Source organism: Delphinus delphis, chromosome 14, assembly GCF_949987515.2.
Source record: "Delphinus delphis chromosome 14, mDelDel1.2, whole genome shotgun sequence".
NCBI classification, from domain to species: domain Eukaryota; kingdom Metazoa; phylum Chordata; class Mammalia; order Artiodactyla; family Delphinidae; genus Delphinus; species Delphinus delphis.
In genome coordinates this window covers 76,823,485-76,847,353 of record NC_082696.1, presented here as the reverse complement: position 1 = coordinate 76,847,353, position 23,869 = coordinate 76,823,485, and the positions used below count along the sequence as shown (strand labels likewise).

The 23,869-nt window shown below is 35.5% G+C and overlaps 1 protein-coding gene across 8 annotated transcripts in view; it reads left to right on the top strand.

Moving 5' to 3' along the window:
* Nucleotides 1-23,869, top strand: part of SENP6 (SUMO specific peptidase 6) — a 103,106-nt gene that overhangs the window by 72,217 nt on the left and 7,020 nt on the right. For all 8 annotated transcript variants that reach the window (XM_060030333.1, XM_060030332.1, XM_060030335.1 and 5 more), the window contains 10 exons: nucleotides 411-444; nucleotides 854-1,048; nucleotides 2,359-2,585; nucleotides 3,930-4,036; nucleotides 4,154-4,270; nucleotides 10,200-10,322; nucleotides 11,321-11,413; nucleotides 14,780-15,210; nucleotides 20,419-20,522; nucleotides 22,323-22,411. In XM_060030333.1, coding sequence (XP_059886316.1) covers nucleotides 411-444; nucleotides 854-1,048; nucleotides 2,359-2,585; nucleotides 3,930-4,036; nucleotides 4,154-4,270; nucleotides 10,200-10,322; nucleotides 11,321-11,413; nucleotides 14,780-15,210; nucleotides 20,419-20,522; nucleotides 22,323-22,411 — 1,520 coding nt within the window. The remainder of the gene's footprint in view (nucleotides 1-410; nucleotides 445-853; nucleotides 1,049-2,358; nucleotides 2,586-3,929; nucleotides 4,037-4,153; nucleotides 4,271-10,199; nucleotides 10,323-11,320; nucleotides 11,414-14,779; nucleotides 15,211-20,418; nucleotides 20,523-22,322; nucleotides 22,412-23,869) is intronic.

Here is a 23,869-nt window from a genome sequence, read left to right as displayed (position 1 = left end):
CATACCTGTCTCCTTATTACTCTACTACCACCAATCCAATTCAAATGTATATTTTCTATTAAAATTTTAACATAATCTCCTTAACCTGCCTTCTAAGTCGTAATTTTTCTTCTTTCTAATGTATCCTATACATTGTTGGTAGGTTAATCTTCCTACAGCACTGTACTTATTTTGTAAAAGCCTTTATTTTAAATGTCTTAACTTGGTGTCCCTAACTATCTATTTCCAACTATGTTTTCAACAAAGGCTGACTTCATTCTCAGTATTGTAAAGGCCAGATAGAGGAATGCAGTACATGGATCAGTTTTTCTGCCTTATGTGGGCTAAGTCCCAAATAACATGTCATTTAGGGTGTTTGTAGCAAAATCTTCAGAAATCTATGATTGTTACTAACGTATCTTATTTTTTAGTTTTGTTTAGATTTTATCAAGATACAGCTAGAAGGTAAGCTATTTTATATCCTACTGCTCACTAAAGCTTTGTTTACACTAAAACACTTCAATGGAATAAAAAATTAAATGATATTCTTAGAATTCATTAAGATGGTTAGTTATTACATACATCTTAACAAAAGGCATTATACCTTAATGGTGTAATTTCACACTGCAACATCACAAAAGCTATGTTTAATTTTTTAAGTATGCTTCATTAGAATCCTCTTTCCATCTGGGAAAAAATGTAGATCTTCTTTAAGATCAAAGATTTTCCTTCATTTCCCACTAGAGTTACTGTTTACAGAGTATAATAAATATGTACTTAACTTTAAAATTGTACTTCCTTACAGTTTCCTCCATTCATGATTTTGCCTTCTTAAGAATTGATTTATTTTCCATTTCCATTTGTTTTTCTCCAGAACCAGAAAAGGAACCTGTAGGGATTACTTTAAATACCTCTGATCTAACAAAATGTGAGTGGTGTAATGTCCGAAAATTACCAGTAGTGTTTCTTCAGACGACTGCAGCAGTTTATCAGAAACTGAGCATGCAACTGCAGATGAACATGGAGGATAAAGTTCGGAATGACTGTAAAGGAATAAATAAGTTAACAAGTAAGTTATGTAGAGCAAATATAGTAATACATACAATACATTGTTTAGCAGAACGTGAGTCGACTTTGATAGATACCTTAGATGTATCTTAATTACAATCCTTACAGTGACCTTGTAAGATAGATATTACTTCTCTCATTTTATAGGTGAGGAAAAGTCCACAGAAAGTGGAAGTTCTGAAGATAAAACCCGGGTTTACCCATGTAGAAAGTTTTCAAAATGGGTTAAAATTCAAAAGATATATACTCTGTATTTTAACACTGTATGATCTGAATAAAATGAGTTTTTTGTTTGTTTGTTTTGTTTTGTCTAAATGTACTGATAGGAGTTCTAACAGTAAATCAGCGATCAGTCTGGAAACCTTGAAACTTAGCCTGATTAGGAAGTTTGAACGTTCATCGAACAGGTCTTCAATCCTCTACAATAAATCAGTGTGGTTCTCCATTTTGTTTCCCTTCCCCTCTAACGTTTGTGGTTATAGCATGATTAGTTGTAAAATATTTTTCCTCAGTAATTGCTGCTTCAACTTAATGATGAGTAAGTGATAGCTACTATTAAAGTTGCAAGAGTTGGCACATTAGTGAATAGCAGTTTTGTTTTGTTTTGTTTTTTAAATTTTATTTATTTATTTATTTATTTATGGCCATGTTGGTTCTTCGTTTCTGTGCGAGGGCTTTCTCTAGTTGCGGCAAGCGGGGGCCACTCTTCATCGCGGTGCACCGACCTCTCACTATCGCGGCCTCTCTTGTTGCGGAGCACAGGCTCCAGACTCGCAGGCTCAGTAATTGTGGCTCACGGGACTAGTTGCTCCGCGGCATGTGGGATCTTCCCAGACCAGGGCTCAAACCTGTGTCCCCTGCATTGGCAGGCAGATTCTCAACCACTGCGCCACCAGGGAAGCCCTGAATAGCAGTTTTTACAGTTAAATCTAGAGATACCAATTCACTTGGCAATTTCTTATTTGTGTTTGACAAAAATGTTAACTGATTATATATTTAAAACTAATATATTTGGATTCTATTAGATGAAATAAATTAGTTACATCTATGGATAGATTTGTTCTTGAGCTGCTGCTAGAGTAATGTGTTCTGGTTCCTTTCTTTTAATAACTTAGGTGACATTGTTAGGTGACACTGTCATTGGTCTTTATTCTAGTATTGTATATCCACTGTATGCCAAACAGTGTTTTGAACATTTATACCAGGATTTCTGGTGATACTCTTGGAAATAACTAGTTGTTACTTTTTTTCTGGTATCTGTTTACTTATTTTTTTTCCTTTATACTTACAGTTATATTGATTTCTTTTCAGATTTGGAAGAACAATACATAATTCTAATTTTTCAAAATGGCCTTGATCCTCAGACAAATATGGTATTTGAAAATATCATTACTGACATTGGTATAAAGAATAATGTGTCAAATTTTTTTGCGAAAATTCCCTTTGATGAAGCCAATAGCAGACTTGTTGCCTGTACAAGAACGTGTGAAGAGAGCAGCAAAGGAAGTTGTGTGCAGAAAGAAAACAAAATTAAAAATGTAATTACATTTTTTAATGTTTTTAATGTAATTTTAAATGGTACCTTTAAAGGGAAATGTGGTTCATTATCATATTGCTCATTTGGAGTTAGATCCTTTTAATTCCATTTCAGAATTATTTGCTTTTATATGTGATTTGTAAACTACCTTGTGTCGAAATATTAATGGTGGTGGATTATTTGTGACACAAATTGTAATTGGTATAAGTCTCAGGAGCATTTTATCGGTACAAGTCTCAGGAGCATTTTTATTTTAGTTCCTTTCCACATTCTGTTCTTATCTTTACTTTTTGTCTCCTTTTTTTCTCTCATCCTGTTTTCTTTTTCCCTCACTCTCAACATACATATACGTACAGTGCTACATTCAAATCGATTGTTACTCTGTTTCTTAAATTTGCTGTTGGTTCCCAGTGGTGACATTGGCTTCAGTACAAATAAAGGAATTTTGGTCCCTGATGTATTGTCCATTTATGTGTAACGTGTGCCTACATGGTTGAAAACTTGGAAAGGAAGAATGTATACCGTTTGATTCTGACTCTCAACTAATTCTAGAATAACGGATTATGTAGTAGGTGACTCTGAAGCTACCTGAATCGAAGGCTGAAGTACTACTATAACACATAATGTTAATCAATATGACTTACCTATCACAGCAACTGAAGTTTGCTGACAATTTATTAGAAATGCTGACAATTTATTAGAAATATTAAATCTTTCATCTGCCTACAAATTTGGAAATAGGGCTGGCTATCCAAGGCATATTATTGGTGAAGTTGAGCAAGGCTTCACCAGAAAAGAGCTATTCACACAGTTAGTGGGTTGAAGAAAAGAATAGAGGAAGGAAGGGGAACCATTCCCCTTCTTTTGCAGAATTGGCTACAGGAGATAATGCCAGAGGAAGAAAAGAGCAGCTGGAGCCCTAAGGCAGCTGTGATGGACTCATATTTCAATGGAAGTCTCTTTCTTTAAGGATTCCTTGATTCTGGAGAACTGAAGCTCAGTAGACTCTGTTCCCTGAGCCTCTGCTCCCATATTCCATGGATTCCCTGAGCTTAGGTAGGCCTACACTCCTAGAAGAAAAAAACACTATCTGTTCTTTGGATTTTACTAACATAATCTAATTTAATATGGATGGTTGAGATCTTAGGATACTGGAAAACCAGTTACAAAAATTGGAAGAGTATCACTGTTCTGGAAGCTACAGACAAAAAGAAAGTTGACCCTAGTTTTGCCTGTTTCTTATTTTTAATCTTTTTAAATTGAAAAGCATTCTTGCCTTGTACTTTTTTTATTGAAAATGTTTCAAATTGATTTTGTGAATTGATAATTTAATTTTCTTTACCAGGTGTCCCTTGAATCTAAAATACAACTTAAAAACAAACATGAATTCCAGTTTTTTGATGATGAGGAAACTGGAGAGAGCCACACCATCTTCATGGGCCCTGTAGAAAAGTGAGAGGATTCCTTTACATTTGCAACACTCTTAAGTTTCTTCTCTGTTTTATTACATTTTGGTTATATGCATACCTATTTTTATTTGTTGGCTTATTTTTTAAAATTTTGTTACAGATTGATAGTATATCCACCACCTCCAGCTAAGGGAGGCATCTCCGTTACTAATGAGGACCTGCATTGTCTAAGTGAAGGAGAATTTTTAAATGATGTTATTATAGACTTTTATTTGAAGTAAGTTAATTTTCTCCTAGACCTTTAGCAAATTTTTAACATTTTATAATGTATACATGTATTTTCTAGAGTCAGAATTGTTTGGATTTTGAATTCCATCACTGCCACTTACTGTATGACATCTGAAAAGTTATTTAATGTCTCTGTGAATGTTTCTTCATTTTAAAAATGGGAAAAATAATATCTAAAAGGATCATGAGAATTAAATAAGATATACATTTCAAGTGCTAGGAAAAATACCTGGTACATGCAAAGTGATCATAAATGATAGCTTATTATATTATCAGTGTTGTAGTATTTAAAGCGTCTAAAATTGTTACTACCCTAGGTTAGGTAATAATTTGTTGAGCAAGGACAAAAGTATGATTTCACTCGTTTCCTTCAATAAATGTTCACCAAGTGCCAACTTTGTGGCAGGTACTGTGTTAAAAGTTTATGATTTTATAGGGAACACGAATGTGGGATTAAAGTATTGGCAGAAGCATTAACATGGTACAAACATAGCAGAAAAAGAAAGCTTCATTCTCTCTGGGGGTTGGGAAATATGAGGAATCAAGAAGCTCTCCTAGAAGGGCTTATGTCATGACCCAGAATACACATAACATATACATATACATGAATACATGTATGTGTAATGTGTTTATACATGTATAAATTTGTATGTGTTTACTGCTTTGTGATATAAGATGGATGTGTGTATGAAACAAAACAGAACTTAACTATCAGTGTGTTTAGTGCTCTCCAGTATTTTCTAGTTTATTCAAATGTATATCAGAAGACAATATTTTTTTTAAAAAACTGGTTGTTAAAAGCTGCTGGAGGGACTCCCCTGGTGGCGCAGTGGTTAAGAATCCACCTGCCAATGCAGGGGACACGGGTTCAAGCCCTGGTCCGGGAAGATCCCACGTGGCATGGAGCAACTAAGCGCATGCACCACAACTACTGAGCCTGTGGTCTAGAGCCCACGAACCACAGCTACTGAGCCTGTGTGCCACAACTACTGAAGCCCGGGTGCCTAGAGCCTGTGCTCCACAGCAAGAGAAGCCACCGCAACGAGAAGCCCTCGCACCGTAACTAGAGAAAGCCCACGTGCAGCAACGAAGACCCAATGCAGCCAAAAATTAATTAATTAAAAAAAGATGTGTTCTCTTAATCCTAATGTATACTACCTTAACAAACCAAGCTACTGAAAAATCTTAAGTGATTGTGTAGAACAGTGCTGCTGTTATTGGATAAAGTGGTGTTCTGTGAATGTCAGCTAGGTCATGTTGTGCTAGTGCTATTCAAATGGTCTTTGTCCTTACTGATGTTCCACCTACTTTGTTCTGTAATTATTGAGAAAGTCGTTGATCTCCAACTACAGTTATTGATTTGTCTATTTCTCCTTATGTATTTTGAAGCTGTCTTGTTAGGTACATACATGTTTATGTCTTCTTGGAGAATCAACCCCTTTATCATTACATAATGTTCCTGTTTATTCTTGATAATCTCCTTGTTTTTAATCCTACTTTGTTCAAAATTAATATAGCTACTCCAGCTTTCTTTTGGTTTGTGTTTGCTGATGCATGATGTATGTTTCTTCACCCTTTTACTTTTAACCTGTTTAAGTCTTTATGTTTAAAATGTCTTTTTGTTTTTGAAAGCACATAGTTGGATCTAAAAAATAAATTGAACTCCTGTGTTTTGTTTATATTTTAGTTTATTCTATTTCATACTTAAATCTGTATTTTTTACATTACAATAGAGATTTTATAGTCTTTTTTTATTCTTTTGAAATTCTTTATATATTTTCAGGAGGCCCCTTGACATCATATAGTTAAAGTTTAGAGCAAATTTTATACAGTAAACTTACATTATCTACAGGTTCTGCCTTTCTGATGCAGATCTATTCCAAATAAGATAGAAAATCTAACAAAATCCATGATTTTTTTTTTTTTTTTTTTGCGGCTCGCTGGCCTCTCACTGCTGTGGTGTCTCCCGTTGCGGAGCACAGGCTCCGGACGCGCAGGCTCAGCGGCCGTGGCTCACGGGCCCAGCCGCTCCGCGGTATGTGGGATCTTCCCGGACCGGGGCACGAACCCATGTCCCCTGCGTCGGCAGGCGGACTCTCAACCACTGCGCCACCAGGGAAGCCCAAAATCCATGATTTTTAAAAAATCTTTGTTTATATTCATCTCATGACATTCCTTAGAAGTGAATTAAAAAGAGGAAACTTCTTTTTAAAGATTTATTATTTATTTTTGGTTGTGTCAGGTCTTAGTTGCGGCACATGGGATCTTCATCAAGGCATGCAGGATCTTTTGTTACAGCATGCAGGCTTTTCATTGCGGCTCACGGGTTTCTCTCTAGTTGTGGCTTGTGGGTTTTCTCTTTCTAGTTGTGACGTGCAGGCTCCAGAGCACGTGGGCTCTGTAGTTTGCGGCACACGGGCTCTCTAGTTGAGGTGCACAAGCTCAGTAGTTGTGGCACACAGTCTTAGTTGCCCTGCGGCATGTGGGATCTTAGTTCCCTGACCAGGGATCGAACCCGTGTCCCCTGCATTGTAAGGCAGATTCTTTACCACTGGGCCACCAGGGAAGTCCCGAAAAGAGGAAACTTTTTAAAACTTCACTATTAAAAATAAGTAATTCAGTTGCTGCCAGAGCTGCTCATTCTTTTCCATTTCTAACTCTACAAGTTAGAAACAAACCTTTAAACAGTTTGCCAGAATTATAAAAAGTAGAAAGGCATTGCATCTAGAGAATGTTAATAAAATGCAGGGAAAAAGAATAATTTTAATAAAAATTATTTTCAAAACCTTAAAATCATCTTTTAACTTCATCCTGTAACTAAATGTCATGATTGAATTGTTAGATTGTCTGCTTTATAAAATAGCAGGTGAACAGCTTCACTATGACATCCAATATTTAAATGATTTATACAGAAAGAAAAAAACAAATGAAAGAAATGGAAAGAAATCCCAAAATGAAAGAAATTCCCAAAAGTTTTTTTGTAATAAACTTGGATTTTCCCTTTAATTCTAAAATAAGAGACTTAGTTGTTTTAATTAAAATTAATAATTCTAATAGATGTACATAAAAAGACCCAGAACTATATATAGTCACAGAAATGCTTATGGATCTATATTAGAAAGACAAAACTAGTTTTTTTAAATTAAAAGGCTTTTTGAAGTTTTGTTTTTTCACTTTTAAGTCCTTAATTCCTCTAGGATTTGTTACGCTAAGATAACATAGTTGCACAGGTCTGTTTTCGGGGCTGTATAATTTGTTCCGTTGGCCGTGCACCTATTCCTGCATCAGTACCACACTGCCATGATTAGTGTTACTTTATTCTTGTTATCTGTAATAGAAAGGCAAGCTCTCCGCCATATTCTTCTTCACAAATGTTTTGGATATGCTTGACCTTTTGATTCTTTCAGATAAACTTTGGAATCAGCCCATCAGATTCCTTTTTTTTTTTTTTTTTTTTTTTTGGTGGTACGCAGGCCTCTCACTGCTGTGGTCTCTCCCGTTGCGGAGCACAGGCTCCGGACGCGCAGGCTCAGCGGCCATGGCCCATGGGCCCAGCCACTCTGCGTCATTGTGGGATCTTCCTGGACCAGGGCACGAACCCGCGTCCCCTGCATCGGCAGGTGGACTCTCAACCACTGCGCCACCAGGGAAGTCCCAGGTTCCATTTTTAAAGTCCTTTTGAGATTTTGATTGTAATTGCACAGGATCAGTGATTCTGCACTGGGAGCACTTTGGGCATTTTGGTCCTCACAAAAGGAAGGGATGCGTGCTGATACCATCTGTGGGTAGAGGCCAGAGGTAAGGCCAAGCACCCTATGCTGCACAGGACACGCCCCCCACAGCAAAGCATTATCTGGCTTAAAATGTCAGCGGCGCTAGCTTGAGGAACCCTCCGCGAAATTTATGCAATTTGGAGACAACTGATACGTAACATTTTTGAGGATTTCAACAAGAAATATATTTTGCCCGTATAGCCAGACATCTTGCTAAAACTCTTTTATTTCTAGTATGTCTGTAGATCTTTTTAAGTTTTCTGTATGAAAATCCTTTTATCTTCAAATAAATTTATTTCTTTCATTTACAAAAATAAAGCGTGGATTTGTTTATATATGAAGTAGAGCCCATTTTCTTAAATCACCAATAACTTTCTTTTTTAAGTTGAACTATCCCTTTTTTTTTATTCAATTCAGTTTACAAAATAGCTATTGTAGTTTGTAATGGTAAAAGCAGCATGGTTCACCCATTATGGTGTAGTCCCTAAATTCAAGTCCAGTTCACTACATTCTCTGTTTTGAATATAGATGTAGAATTCAGCGATTCATTTAAACTGTGTCATGAGGTGATTCACTGTCTTATATCTTTTGTCGGGGCACACTGAGTTGCCCTAAAGCAAGCAATCTGTAAGTTAGGTCCTTTTCATCAGAACTTGAGCTTTAGAATTATCAAATATTATGACAGAAGTGACAGGTCTCAAAGATGTGCCTTCTGGGTACTTGGCTCTTTCTGTGTAAGGTTTCACAAGGCTTTCATACTCTCCTCATTTTAATAAGATGAATATGCTCATAAGCTTGAATTTGCATAGCTCCTTTGAGGGAGTTTGGAGCATAAATAATTAAATTTAATATATCATAATTTCTCTGTGTAATATAAACCATTTCTATTTGTCTTGATATAGACCTATAGAAAAAAACAACTAAGGCAAGGAAAAATTAGAACTGATGTAAGATTACTTTAAAGAGTCATTGTTATAACCTCACCACTGTACAGATTCTGTTTTTATAAAAAGCAGTTTATGGCTAATCATGGTTTATTAACTGTTGAAAACAAAATAAACATAAAACAAAAATAGCAGCTTTATTGACGTACAGAGCACATACCATACAATTCACCCATTTAAAGTGTATAATTCAGTGGTTTTTAGTGTGTTCAGACAGTTGTGCAACCATCATCGATATTAGAACATTTTCACCCCCTACAGACCCTCAATACCCATTAGCAGTGGCTCCCCATTTCCCCAGCCCATTCCAGCTCTAAGCAACCACCAGTCTCCTTGCTATCTCTGGATTTGCATACTCGGAACATTTCATGTACATGGAATCATACAATATGTGGACTTTTGTGACTAGCTTCTTTCACTTAGCATAACGTTTTCACGGTTCTTCTATGTTACAGCATGTATCAGAACTTCATTTTTTTTAATATATTTTTTGCTGCATTGGGTCTTCGTTGCTGCACGTGGACTTTCTCTAGTTGCGGCGAACGGGGGCCACTCCTCGTTGCGGTGCACGGGCTTCGCATTGCAGTGGCTTCTCTTGTTGCAGAGCACAAGCTCTAGGTGCACGGGCTTCAGTAGTTGCGGCATGTGGGCTCAGTAGTTGTGGCACACGGGCTCAGTAGCTGTGGCTTGCAGGCTCTAAAGCAAAGGCTCAGTAGTTGTGGCACGTGGGCTTAGTCGCTCCGTGGCGTGTGGGATCTTCCCAGACCAGGGCTCAAACCCGTGTCCCCTGCATTGGCAGGCGGATTCTTAACCACTGCGCCACCAGGGAAGTCCTTCATTTCTTTTTATTGCCAAATAATATTCCATTGTATGGATATATCACATTTTCCATTCATCGGTGATGAGCATTTCTGTCATTTCTAGTTTTAGGGTATGATAAATAATGTTTCTATGAATGTTCATAAATGTGCCCTTGTTTTAGAAGATTAGATCTTTCAAATCCTAGTTTTACTCTCAAACACCACTTATTACCTACATATAATCTGATAGTAATCATTGTCTAGAATATGAAATAAATTTTGTTTATGAGTTTTTCAGTTTAAAGGAATAGAGATTGATGGTGGCTAAATAGATATTTGATCACTGTTTTTAGTATACACTGTTAAATTCATTCTATTTGGAATTACTTTTTGTAAAACAGGTATTTGGTGCTTGAAAAATTGAAGAAAGAAGAAGCTGACCGAATTCATGTATTCAGTTCTTTCTTCTATAAACGCCTTAATCAGAGAGAGAGGAGAAATCTTCATGAAACAACTAATCTGTCGTAAGTCAAGCTTTTTGAAAATATTTAACAGATGTAGTAAGTCACTTAAGTTTAACTTAGAAAAAATCGCTTATTTGTATTAAAGCAACATTTTTTACTTCCATTCTCAATTAGCAAAATTAATATAATTTATAATGTTCTAAAACTCCAAGAATACCTGGAATTCATAAAGGTTTTAGGTCTGATATCTAGATCAGTATTTCCCAAATATATCTGATAGTTTAAAAAAGAAAAATTACTTGAATACTTATTAAATACCGATTGCTCTGTTTTACCCTAGATGTTCCATCCATAATAGCTAACAGAGGAACCTGTGAATCTGTAATTTTAATAAGTTCTTTGGATAATTCTTCTCAGACAAGTTAAGGAAACAACATTCTACATATGAGGCCTGAGTTGTTTATAATGCCTCTCCATATAGTGACTGCATCCAGCTCTAATACTTGCTGGCAATTGGTCACAAGATACACACAAAGAGTTGGAACATTTTTTGTCATAAGTGCTGTTAAATGTCTTGAATTGATGGCTGCTGTGCATAATATTAATAATATTTTCTACTATTCCAGTGATCCCTGATTTTGCTTCTTAGAGTTGATGGTAGTGGTTGGTTTTGACCAGTGCTGGTTCTGTCCTGTTTCACCAGCTGTAAGATAGTGCTCACTTTTCCTGCTCTCTTCTCCTCAGTTCTTATACGTCATGGTCTGATATGCTTCTCGATATCATTGCTAAAACCAGTTCTGCAACAATAAAAATAGTAGCTCTGATCCACCCTAGTAAGTAGTAGGATGAATTAAATAATCTCTTTCTTCCAGATTCAGGGACGGACAGTTTCCCATCTTCCCAGCTCCATCTCAGATGTTCTGCTTTCTTCTCACAACTTGTTAAATCATACAACTGATCTATTAACATCTCAATCTTTGTAATGTATAAATTGCTGCATAGAGGCAGAAACACTAGAAACACTTCAAAAGCTTGATAGTTTCTCTCTTGTCTTACAGAATACAGCAGAAGCGACATGGAAGAGTAAAAACATGGACCCGGCATGTAGATATTTTTGAAAAGGATTTTATTTTTGTACCCCTTAATGAAGCGTGAGTAACAATTTCCTTTATGTCAATATGATGGCAGTTTTTAGCAGATGTGTTTTTGAGGTGAATAATTCATCCATTTTTTAACTTCTTTCTGAAATTTGTTGTATATATTGACACTTATATTCTTTACTTTATGGAAATTAATATACTTTTCCAGTGAATCATATAAGATACTGAATTTTACAGACACTAGATAAGAGATCTTTCTAATTTCATTTTATTCATCAGTGTAGAATAATGTCATCTTTTAAAAATGGTGCTTGTGGTCTAGCAGACATCCTATATAGAAAAGACTGCTATGTACAGAATGGTGATTAGGTCACATAGAATAATTTGAATCTTTAGTTTAAGATATACTTTGGCTCTTAATCGAAAAGAAGAAAAGGTGGCTGGATTTATGTCATTTGCTCACTGAAAACCATGTTTACCACTTAAAGCTATTTTCTAAGTAAATGGGGGTGGTAAACATTTTGTGTTTTTCTCCCCCAGTGACTAGAGAGGCATAGATGTATAGGATAGTCTATTCTCCCCCAGTGACTAGAGAGGCATAGATGTATAGGATAGTCTTATTATACAACTTAAACTTGAGAGTTTTTGTATTTCATTTTTTAATTTTCCTGTGTCCTCCAGCGAAAGACCTCCAGGACTACCCCTGTAGTTGGACAACTTGGGTTTAGTACTTGCCTCAAGGGAGAACACACAACATGGGCGACTATGGAGCCTCTCAGTAAAAGTGTGTTTGAAAGAGGCAGTAAAAGAATTTGGGCTTTGGTTTGGTGGAAGGTCTAAGGAAGCAGTGGTTTGTTTGGATAAAGAAGTTGCATTCGCTCATTTAGCAAAAAAAAGTATATTTGGTATTTTGAGGGGTTTCATTGTGATCTTATATTTGTCTCTGCTGAGACAAATTATGAAATGGCCTTACTTTGTCTCATTTTATCATGGTTGCAGAGTAACCTTATCTGAGGTTGGTATTCTGTAAGATTGTTTATTTCTAATAAGCCTGTTTGTGCCCAAGCTATTTTCTGAATGTGCTCTTTTTTCCCCACTATAAAAAACAAATTCACTCTATAGTATAATCAAATCCTATTTATTTATAATCATGCTTTAATCATAAAACCTGTGCCCTCTAATTAGCCCGGCCAAAGATAGGTAGGCTAGGTTAAAACATTGGTTATAGCTGTAAAGCCCACCTTCTTCAAAGATATATATTTGAGTCAAACATAGTATCATAAAAAAATTTAAAACTAAGTTTAAAACTAATCTTTAATTTCTTCATTTTCCTCAAAGTAAAGTTTCTTGACATTAATTTGTCATATAAAGTAGCAAGTGAGCTGCCCACTAGGCCAAAGGGAAGATATACATAGGAAGCCATTTGTCAGAAATTAATTATAAAAATTTAAAATAAAAGTATAATTTTAGGTACACACAATTTAGCAATAGAGGCATATCCCTCTTAGTCACAGCATCTGATGTGGATAGAAGCTACGTTCAGTGCTTTTAGTCGTGTTGGTGAAAGGTAGAGGATGAACAAAGGTACAGAATTAGTAAAGTGTTCACCAAGAGAACTGTGCTGTTTGTAGGTGAAAGAATAGCTTCCAGATCATGGGGTTTTTTTTTAAAGAGATAAAGCTAATTAGATTAGTTAGGCTGCTATGTATTTGTCATCTATTTTATTTTTAATTTTCCTTGTGGCGGTAATTTCTTTAAGCTAAAAGTTTATAAGCTGTTTGTTAAAAATTGTAGCAATTGACAAGGAGCAGAAATTAGATGTTTGGATCTAATTCATCTTAAGATAAGCGAAATTACCTGTTTTAGCCTCTTCTCCCACTGATGGCTTAAGGTCAAGGTAGCTGATATTAAAAGGGATCATAAAAGCAAAACCCTGGCTCTTAGAGGTTGAAAGTGACCTCAGATGTATCTGATTCAGCTTTCTCTTTTCAGCTAGGTGAAGGAAGATTTTTTTCCAAGTTTTTAGGCGAGGCAACAGAAAAACTATGGCTTATCCATATTGTCATAGCTGAAAAATGTTTAAAACTGTGACAGATGTAGGTTTCAGCTATAGGTTGAGAGTCACTGTATTATACCATATTTAATCAATTTTCAAAACACATATTTTCACATTATAACCTTTATGAAGTTGAGATGTGACTTACAATCAGCTGTGTCTTAGAATTGATGAAGTGAGAAAGATGGTGTGCTGCTCTTCTCCTAGCCTCACCTGACCTAAGTCCTTGGGATCCTGAAGATTAATAATTAAGAAGAGGAGAGAGGCATTCCTCTATCTGACCTTTTCAATACTGAGAATGAATCCAGCATCTGTGACCTTTTCTACTCATACTGTCTGATGAAGAGACAGACAGTGCTGTTGCTTAGTAGTACCTTGGGGGAATTTAATATTTTACAGAAACAGAATATAGAATAACTTTTATCTATGTCAACATTCATTTTTCATTCAGCAAATATCTACTGAACACCCTACTCTGTGACATATATTGAGCTCAGCTAATAAATTATCTGACATCTATAGCCTGTTCATTGTATCTCAGCATATAACACTGTGCCTAGCTAATTGTAAGCCCTTAATAAAATTAATTAGATTAATGAATATTACCCACTTTTAGCTGTACAGCATCTTACTCATGGCTTATATCCTACTGCTGGGACCTGTATTACCTGAATTCAGCTCTATCATGAGTACCCACTTGATAGCTGGAATTCTACTAATACTTGGAATTCTGTGATGATGATTAGATTAGATGTATTATCTCAATTTAGTGTATTTTATTTTAGTATAGCATGAGACAAGAATTATTTAATGTTTTTAATATTAAGAAGTTCCTACCTCATTAATAAGAAAGACACAGACATAAAATTTTTTAAAAGCTATTACTTACAATATTTAGAAAATGTTCAAAATTGTAAAGTCTAATTAGACTTCTGAAGACATTTTAATCTTGAGGCTAGATAGTATTTGTCCTTGGCATAAATAGGGCAAAGGAAAGGTAAATGGGAATGATGAATTGCAGTGATGTAATTTACATTTTGTTAAATTGCCTGGAAAACAATGAAGTTTTCATTCCAAAAGCAAGAAAATGTTCAAAGGATTGTTTGCAAAAGTGAACGCAGGCTATGTAATTCTGACAAAAATTATGTTATTACAAAAATTATGTTATTTTTGAATAGACATTGTATTCTGTTAATGAATCAATGATCCTATAAACAAGTGGATTAATTTGAGAATTGAAAAAATTGGGCATTCTTAATAAATTTGTTTATAAAACCTTTAGAAAAAAGATTTAATATTTATTGCCAAATATAATAAATTTTTCTAATAATATATTCAGTAGTTTCATTTGTTTTTTACAGTGCACACTGGTTTTTGGCTGTTGTTTGTTTCCCTGGTTTGGAAAAACCAAAGTATGAACCTAATCCTCATTACCATGAAAATACAGTCACGCAAAAATGTTCAACTGTAGAGGACAGTTGTATTTCTTCACCTTCAGCCAGTGAAATGGACAGTTATTCTCAAAACTCTGCTGCCAAGCCTGTAATTAAGAAGATGCTAAACAGAAAGCATTGCGTAGCTGTAATTGATTCAAATAATGAACAGGAAGAAAGTGACCCTCGTTATCGGAGAAACCTTAGCAGTGTGAAGTGTAGTCTGAAAAAAATAAATCATACTGCAAGTGAAAATGAAGAATCGAATAAAGGAGAATCTGCATGCCAGAAAGTTGTTGATAGGACTAAAAGTGAGAGTGACCTACAGAATGAATATTTAAGTTCTATGCACCATACAGGTATGTTTCTAAATGTTTTAAAAAATCAAAGAATTAGAATAAGTTGGAATTTTTAGAAATAGGATTAAGATTTCAGGGCACACTTTTTTTTTAAGTCAGGTTTATTGAGGTATAATTTACTTACAGTAACGTTCACTCATAAGTATAGCTCAGTGAGCTTTGATAAATGTATAGTCATGTAGTCACTACAACAATCAAGATTTAGAACCTTTCCGTTACTCAAAAAAATTCCCTTGTGCCCCCTTTATAGTGAGTCTCCTCCCCTCACCCTTACAGAGAATGAAGTTTTAAAATTATAGTACAAGGTCTGCATTTTCCATTTATAGGAACTTGGACTTATATTTATTTTGTAGGAAATTATTCAGCATAAACAGTAGTTGCACAGTTTTAGATCTGTTAAGGCAAATTAGTTCGATCTTCTCAGTTTACAGATGGGCAATTGAGATCAAGGGGCAAGAGGCAGAAATTAAAGCTTTCTCCTCCAAATAGCTGTTGACATTCAAATTAAAAGCTAGTTTCTGTTCCTCACTCTCTCTCCTTTATGATTTTCAGTGGGAGAAAGGGCACTGGTCCAACCTCTGCTTTTTTATTTCCCTTCACTTCTAATAAATTGTTTTATTCCTTGAATCAGGTCCATATTTCTAGCACTTGTTATAGAAATCTAAGGTTTCTCTTCAAATACTTAAATTATATATCAAGTCAACTGCATAATTTCCACTTCAACCCCAAAGTCTACTTCATAAACCCATAATATGCTATGTATATAGGATAGCAAACTTACTAAACTATGAGTATATCTAACACATTTTCTTGGGAGGAAAAAACTCAGTATGAGGCATAGAAGAAATTATGTGAACTCAGTAAGAAAGTTGAGTCCCAACTTTCAAAAGTTGAACTCAAAAGTTCAAGAAAAAGTTGTGAATGCTCAACATACTCTGTACTTCTACCAGCCTGTATTATTTTAGGAAGTCAGAAAGGTGTTGGCTGCGCTCTTACAAAAATATTTTTTGTCTGACATACTCAGCTGCATAAAGCTGACATTAGCCATATGTGTTGGTCTTTGTGCCCTATAGGGGGTATAAGATAAAAGGCAGAAGGGGGAAATTTAGCAGATAAAGCAAAAAAGTATATCAAAAGCCAAGCAGATAAATACAGTTGACCCTTGAACAACATGGGGTTTAGGGTTGCTGACCCTCTGACAATCAAAAATCCACCTCTAACTTTATAGTCAGCCATTCGTGTCATACCACAGTTTCACATCCACAGATTCGCATCCCTGGATTCAACCAACCTCAGATTGTGTAGTACTGTACTACGTATTTATTGAAAAGAAATCCACGTGTGGGTGGGCCAGTGCAGTTCAAACCTGTGTTGTTCAAGGGTCAACTGCGCTTCCTTTTCTAGCTGACTTTCAAGTCTGTTTCAGCAGGCAGGAAATGGAATGAAGATTAAGCGAAGTACGTAATCACCAAGTTCTGACTAATTTTTTCAGTTTTAGTATTTTAATACTTGAATAGAAAAAAAAAAAGGCAGTGAATAGCCACGTTAGAGATTAATTACCATTTTGCTAAACAGAAAGCATTGTGTAGATGGGCACTCTGAAGATTAAGCCTTCAAGGCAGTGTGCACTGTTTCTCATTGCCTTTAAAACAAAGTCCTGGAGGTGGGATAAATTGGGATTTATTTGGGACACATACACACTACTATATATAAAATAGGTAACTAATAAGGACCTACTGTACAGCACAGGGAACTCTGCACAATACTCTGTTATGGCCTATATGGGAAAAGAATCTAATAAAGAGTGGATATATGTATTTATATAACAGATTCACTTTGCTGTAAACCTGAAACTAACACAACATTGTAAATCAATTATACCCCATTAAAAATAAAAAAAGAAAACAACAAAATCCTGCCAGTTAGTACATGAGAAGATGCTGGACATCATTAGTCATGAAGGAAATGTAAGTCAAAACCACAAAGAGATGCCTCTTCATAGCCGTGACAGCATGGCTAGAATCAGAAAGTCAGATACTAACAGGTGTTGGTGAGGATGTGCGGAAATTGAGGCCTTCATATATCATTAGTGGGAATGTAAAATGGTACAGCTTGCTTTGGGAGACAGTTTTGACAGTTCCTCAAAACGTTAAACATAGAGTTATCATGTGATCCAGCAGTTCCACGCCTAGATAATTACCCAAGAGAAATAAAAACATGTCCGCACAAAAACTTGGGCATGAACATTTATAGCAGCATTATTCATAATAGCCAAATGGTAGACACAATCCAGATATTCATCAGCTGACAAATGGATAATCAAAACATGATACATCCATCCAATGGAATATTATTAGACCATAAAAAGAAATGAAGGAGTGATACATGCTACATAGATGAAACTTGAAAGCATGCTAAGTAGTCATAGAAGACCTCATATTATGTGATTCCATTTGTATGAAATCTCCCAGGAAAATCTGTAGAGTGGGTTAATGGCTGCTTAGGGCTGGTTGCGGGTATGGGACAGGAGTATGGGGAGAAGGGAGTGATAGCTGAAGTGTACAGAGTTTTTGTTTGTTTGTTTTTTGTGGGGTTTTTTGAGATTTAAAACATTTTGAAAATGTTTTAAAGTTGACTCCAGGGATGGTTGCACGTAGTATTTGTAAATATACCAAAAACTACTTACATGTACACTTTAAATGGGTGAATTGTATGTGAATTATATCTCCACAGAACATTTTTTAAGTTCCTTTTTGATCAATAATTTCATACAGTTTAATGTGAATTCAAGTTTAAAAAATGAATTAAAGTGCATGTCTTAGAGCAATGGGACAAACAAAGCCTTAGGACTTCCTTCATATACACAAACCCCAGAAATTCCTGGTGGCTCTCTCTACAAGTTAATGTTCTAGTTGAGAAATAACCTGTTAAATTTGAGTAAATATACCCATAAATCCTGATGGAGACCAAAGTAAAGAATATCTGTTGTATGTAGTTTGCCCTTTTATAATATCTGTTTATTCTTCTATTAAAAATTATAGTTTGTGCATTTGTTTTGTTTTGTTTTTAGTATGTGTGTAACTTTATCGACTATATCTTCCTTAAAGGAAATTAATTTACCTTTATTGTGTGTGATACACTGGCATTTTTCTATTCTTTTTCAATGCTTATCTTAATCCAATGACCATAGTGTCCCACAGTTTGAAAAATGGTTCTCTAGAATAGGTCTGTATTTTTCAGGAATGAGCTCTCATATCTTTCATCAGATGCTTCCAAGGCATCACTCACCCAAAAGTACATTGAATTAGAGTGCTCTCTAGAGGAGCCTTTACTGCCTTGGAGAGGATGGCTAAGCCGTCTATCCTAGATAAAATGATGACGTATCAGAAATGAGGATAAGGAGAGCTTGTAAAAATTTTTGTGATTATGATTAGTATCTTAGTGATCTGTTTCTCTTTGGTCTGGGAGTATCGTTGACAGGACTTAAATAAAACATTTAACATAATTTTAACCGTTGAACATGTACAGAGTGTTGACTGATGTCGGTTGACATGCTGCAGTAAATAAGTGGAGTTGTATCTTGCCACGGGGATTAGGTTTTTAAGGTCAACTGTAGGAGAATAATGTCTGTTATCACTACTTTGATTTGGTGTTTTTTCAGTTGGGCACCATTTGAAGTAGTTGTCTTGCTCTGTATGGTACATGAAAAATGCGTATTTTTAAACTCTAGAATCACGCTTGGTTTGGCATCTTCAGGTGATCTCACTATGTGAGAAAAGCTCAGGAAATGGGACTGATTGGGAGAACAGCTGATTGAGTCATTGCCTCTCAATTTATACTAGGGCATTTGTTTACTGAACGAAATAGTTGAAGAAATTGACTACACTATTTAAATTACTTTTCTCCTTTTTTGCAGTGCACACGTATTTCATTTGTATAAGGTTCATGTTTATATGACACAATTTCTGTGTAATAGATAGGTATAGACAGGAATACTTCGCTGCAAAAATAACTTGATTGTAGTGACTAGCTCTTAACTGCCTGAGGGTTTGGACAAGTTTTATTTAAATATAGGTGTTTTTGCTTCAAGAAAGCATAAAAATATAGACTTTTGAAAGATAAATTGAAAAGGTTATTCTTTGCATGCCTTATTATTTCAAATAGTATGTTTTCGATCACAACGTTTGGACTTTTATATATGTTAAATGTATTTTTCCAGGAGCAATTTTATCTTGCTGTTTTCCCATCCTATCTTGCTTATATTAGTATTCTTTTGCCCTTTTAATAACTTGTACCAAAATAAGTTAAATCCTGTTTAAAATACCTTGAAGTCATGCTTTTAAAAACTTGGAAATGGTATGCTCTATAATAAACAATATTTGTATATTTGGCATCAAAGTTCCTGCTCAGTTTTCATTATTTTCTGGTAAATCTTCTGTTTCTTTAAGAAAATCATTGATTTTTAAGGATTTAGATTCTTGAAACAGACCTTTAAAAGAATTCATATCAAATATTTCTACGAGTCATTTATTTTCATACTGCCCAGCACCTATGTTGGCTTGTGTCATTTTATTTTGTTGAAAAGTCTATGAATATAACCAAACATGAAGGAAAAATATACAGAGTTGAGGAACTCATCCATAACTACTATCCTAGCATAATTATTTTCATTTTTGTATTTTTTTAAATTATTTGTGCAAAAGCAAGCCTGTTTTACTTTGTTTTAATCATGTTTTTTTAACTTGTATAATTTTCCATATTTTCACAATTTTAATTTCTCTAGTGTACACAGTATTTCATTTTATGTTCTACGTTTGCTAACCATTCCTGTTATTGAACAATTGAGTTGTTTTCAAACTATTGTAGCTTCTGTTATTAAAGTTACCTAGCATACCTAGCACAAAATCTTTATATATATATATACATGTATTTAAATATACATAAATATTTAATAACATAATTGATACCTAGTGTTTAAAGTTTAATAAATTTTAGGGTCTGAGTAGTAGAAACAACTCTGTAGATGACATAATCCAGGTTTTTTACTTAAAAGTAACTTATTTTATACTTGTGATATTTACATGCTAAGACAGATTTTGTATTCATAATTACTATGCAATTAATTACTAGCATTAATTTTAACATCATGTACTATAAGTTATGTGTGTGTTCTTTTTAAAAATTATGTTATGTTTCTTATTGATACAGATGGCTTAAGCAAAATCAGACTAAACTACAGCGATGAATCAGCTGAAGGTAGTAAAATGCTCGAAGATGAACTCATCGACTTCTCAGAAGATCAGGATAACCAGGTGAAACCTAATGCTTGGCAAAAAGTTCTAGTATTTTATATAATTAAAAGTTTCTCTGGGCTTCCCTGGTGGCGCAGTGGTTGAGAGTCTGCCTACCGATGCAGGGGACGCAGGTTCGTGCCCCGGTCCGGGAGGATCCCACATGCCGCGGAGCGGCTGGGCCCGTGAGCCATGGCTGCTGAGCCTGCGCGTCCGGAGCCTGTGCTCCACAACGGGAGAGGCCACAACAGCGAGAGGCCCGCGTACAGGGGAAAAAAAAAAGTTTTTCTTTAGATTTTTATAGGCGATTACTTCAAACGGTTAACTCATGCCTTCTGTACTTGGATCTCATCTCACAACACAAATTTGGTTTTCAGTTCAGAAGTTGCCGGGATAGATGTATGAACGTTGTTTCATTTTTTGTTTTGGGGTTTTTGTTTGTTTGTTTAGTTTGCCATTGAGGACTAAACTAATATCACCCACCGTGGAAAGTTTCCATGTGAAATGGATCCTCCCGCCGCGACCCAGCGACTGCCCACCACCCCTACCGCACCCCTTTCCGTTGCTCTTTTAAAGCATTTGTGCGCCGTGCTTAACCTTCGGTCTTACTTAACACTCAGGAGGCAAGTGTTCACATTTTCGATTATGTGGTGTGTGGTGCACGAACACAGCAGAATTACACTATTTTTACCACCTGTCTAATGATTTTTTCTTTCATCTAATCTGCTGTATATGCATCATGGCAGGAGCAGATCATATTTAGTTAAAATTAACATATTTCCTTAGAGTCTTGTTTGCCCTAATAAGCTTTATTAACACCAAGAATAAAGTATATTTTTGAAAATATTTTATAACTTCAGTTAAACAGGCATTTTCTACTGAGAGAAAAGCTTATTCCATTTCCTTTTTCTGCCTCTTCCTTAGTTGTTAAGACAAACTTTGAGTTTATCTAGTAGTAAAGATAACTTTGTACTGCACCATTTTTCCTTTTTGCTCAATCCTCTTGTGAACAAAAAACATTTTTGTGATGTCCCTTGGTCTACAGTGCGTGGCTATGAGATACAGTTTTTCTTTCTAATATACACAGACACATATCTGGATTACATTCAAGGTTTATAATGAGCACTTCATATGCTCCTTTTTGGTCATAGCAGTTACGTGAACTAGTTAATCTAACTGTATATTACTACTGTTATCATTCCTACTGTTGACTGTTTCATTCAAAAGGTTGCCAGAAGCTTTCCCACAGGACAAAAAAAGCTTTGTTTGTTTTACATTCAAGGTAATAAGTAGAATAAGACACACTATCATAAAGCTGTCTTCTCTCACGTGAAGTGGGTAAAGGGTTTTGTCAAGTAAAACAGTGTTTCCAAAAACCCTTTAAATGTTTCTGATATGAAAAAAATTTTTGTGTGAAAAGATGATAAATATCAGTCATTCATGTCCTATTGTGAAAACAGTTGTTTTAGCCAACAAATTAAATTTTTGTAAAAATACCTAAAATCAGAGCCGTAATGTTTGACTAGAGAAGAATCAGTCATGGTATACTTCGTCTTTAAAAATTTAGATTGAGTAAATAGATGTAACAAGTTTTCTTAGACCTCTGATTGATGGTTTCTTTCATTAAGATGCCTGTGTTGTAGTGTTACATCATTGGAATCGAGTGACGTAACACATTTTCTAATGTCTGATCACCTAAACAGAAAAATATTTTTTTACATATTTGCTACAAGGACTTTTATCCTCAATAGTGCTATTTTGTTACATTATTAGTCATTTAGATGTATATTTTCAATACTAACAGTAGGCTCTCTTTTACAGGATGACAGCAGTGATGATGGATTCCTTGCTGATGACAACTGCAATTCTGAAATAGGACAGTGGCATTTAAAGCCTACTATCTGTAAACAGTAAGCATTAACCGTACATCTTGCAAACTACATGATAGTTTTTTTTTTTTAACTGTTACTCTTTTTTTTTTTTTAATTTTACTTATTTTTGGCTGCATTGGGTCTTCACTGCTGTGCGTGTGCTTTCTTTAGTTGCGGAGAGCGGGGGCTGCTCTTCGTTGCTGTTCGCAGGCTTCTCATTGCAGTGGCTTCTCTTGTTGCGGAGCACGGGCTCTAGACGTGTGGGCTCAGTAGTTGTGGCGCACAGGCTTAGTTGCCCCGTGGCATGTGGGATCTTCCCAGACCAGGGCTTAAACCCATGTCCCCTGCATTGGCAGGCAGATTCTTAAACCACCGCGCCACCAGGGAAGACCCTAAATGATAATTTTTATTCACGTACCCTGTTAGAATAAAACATTAACCATACTGTTTTAATTAAAACAGGTATTTAAGCAAAAATCACAGAAGCTTTCAGAGTCAGTGAGGAAAATTAGGTCCTGCCCAATGTCCAAGGTTTGAGTTGAGGAGAATGGAAATTATTTCAGTTCTCCATTTGCCCATTTTCCATGTCTGTGCATGTGCATAGAAAACCACTACTCCTTTTGGATATATAGTGATTTGGAGCAGGAAAGGACAAAGAATGTCATTCAAATTCACATCAGTAACATGAGAATTGGAGTTTACACTGGTTCCATAGCTACTGTGTGAAGGCTGTGGAGTGACTTAAGGCAGTCCTAAGGGACATGTTCCAGGTGGGAAACCCAGGGAATTCCCTGGCAGTCCAGTGGTTAGGATTCTGTGCTCTCACTGCTGAGGGCGTGGGTTCAATCCCTGGTTGGGGAACTAAGATCCCGCAAGCCGTGGTGCAGCAAAAAAAAAACAACAAAAAAAGAAACAGATGGAAACCCCAAATTGAGAGTGAGTCTATTTTGGTTCTCAGAAGTACATGTTCTGAGATCTTGCCAGGGTCTGCAGACTTCTTAGGCGATGAAGTAGTACCTATTTCTAGACTTCATCTCTTTTGACTTTTTGTAGGAAATCTTGTCTGAAACTCCATTAATAGCATTTGAAAAGCAAACTTCATTTATAAAGGAAAACATAGAGACCTAGAGCAGTTGAGAGATTTTTTTCCAAATCCCATAAAATGTTAGCCAGGAAGAACCTAGATCTTTAATCATTTCAGGACTTTTTGCACTACATTAGACTTCCTCACTTACTTGGGTTTAACAACAAAATTTTAAAAGTTGAGTATTATTTATACTGAGTGTTCTGAAGTGGAACCTCGCCCAAAACACTGGATTCTAAACTAATTCTTTTATGTGAAGATTACCTGCTTTTTTTATCTAAAATAGATTTTAGTTAAAAATGGGATTATTTTTCTTCTACTTTTGCATGGTCTCACTTTTGGTAATTTGGAATATGCAGATGTTCAAATTTTCAGAATTGTTTTGACTTTCTACTAAATTTTTAAGTGGTTTT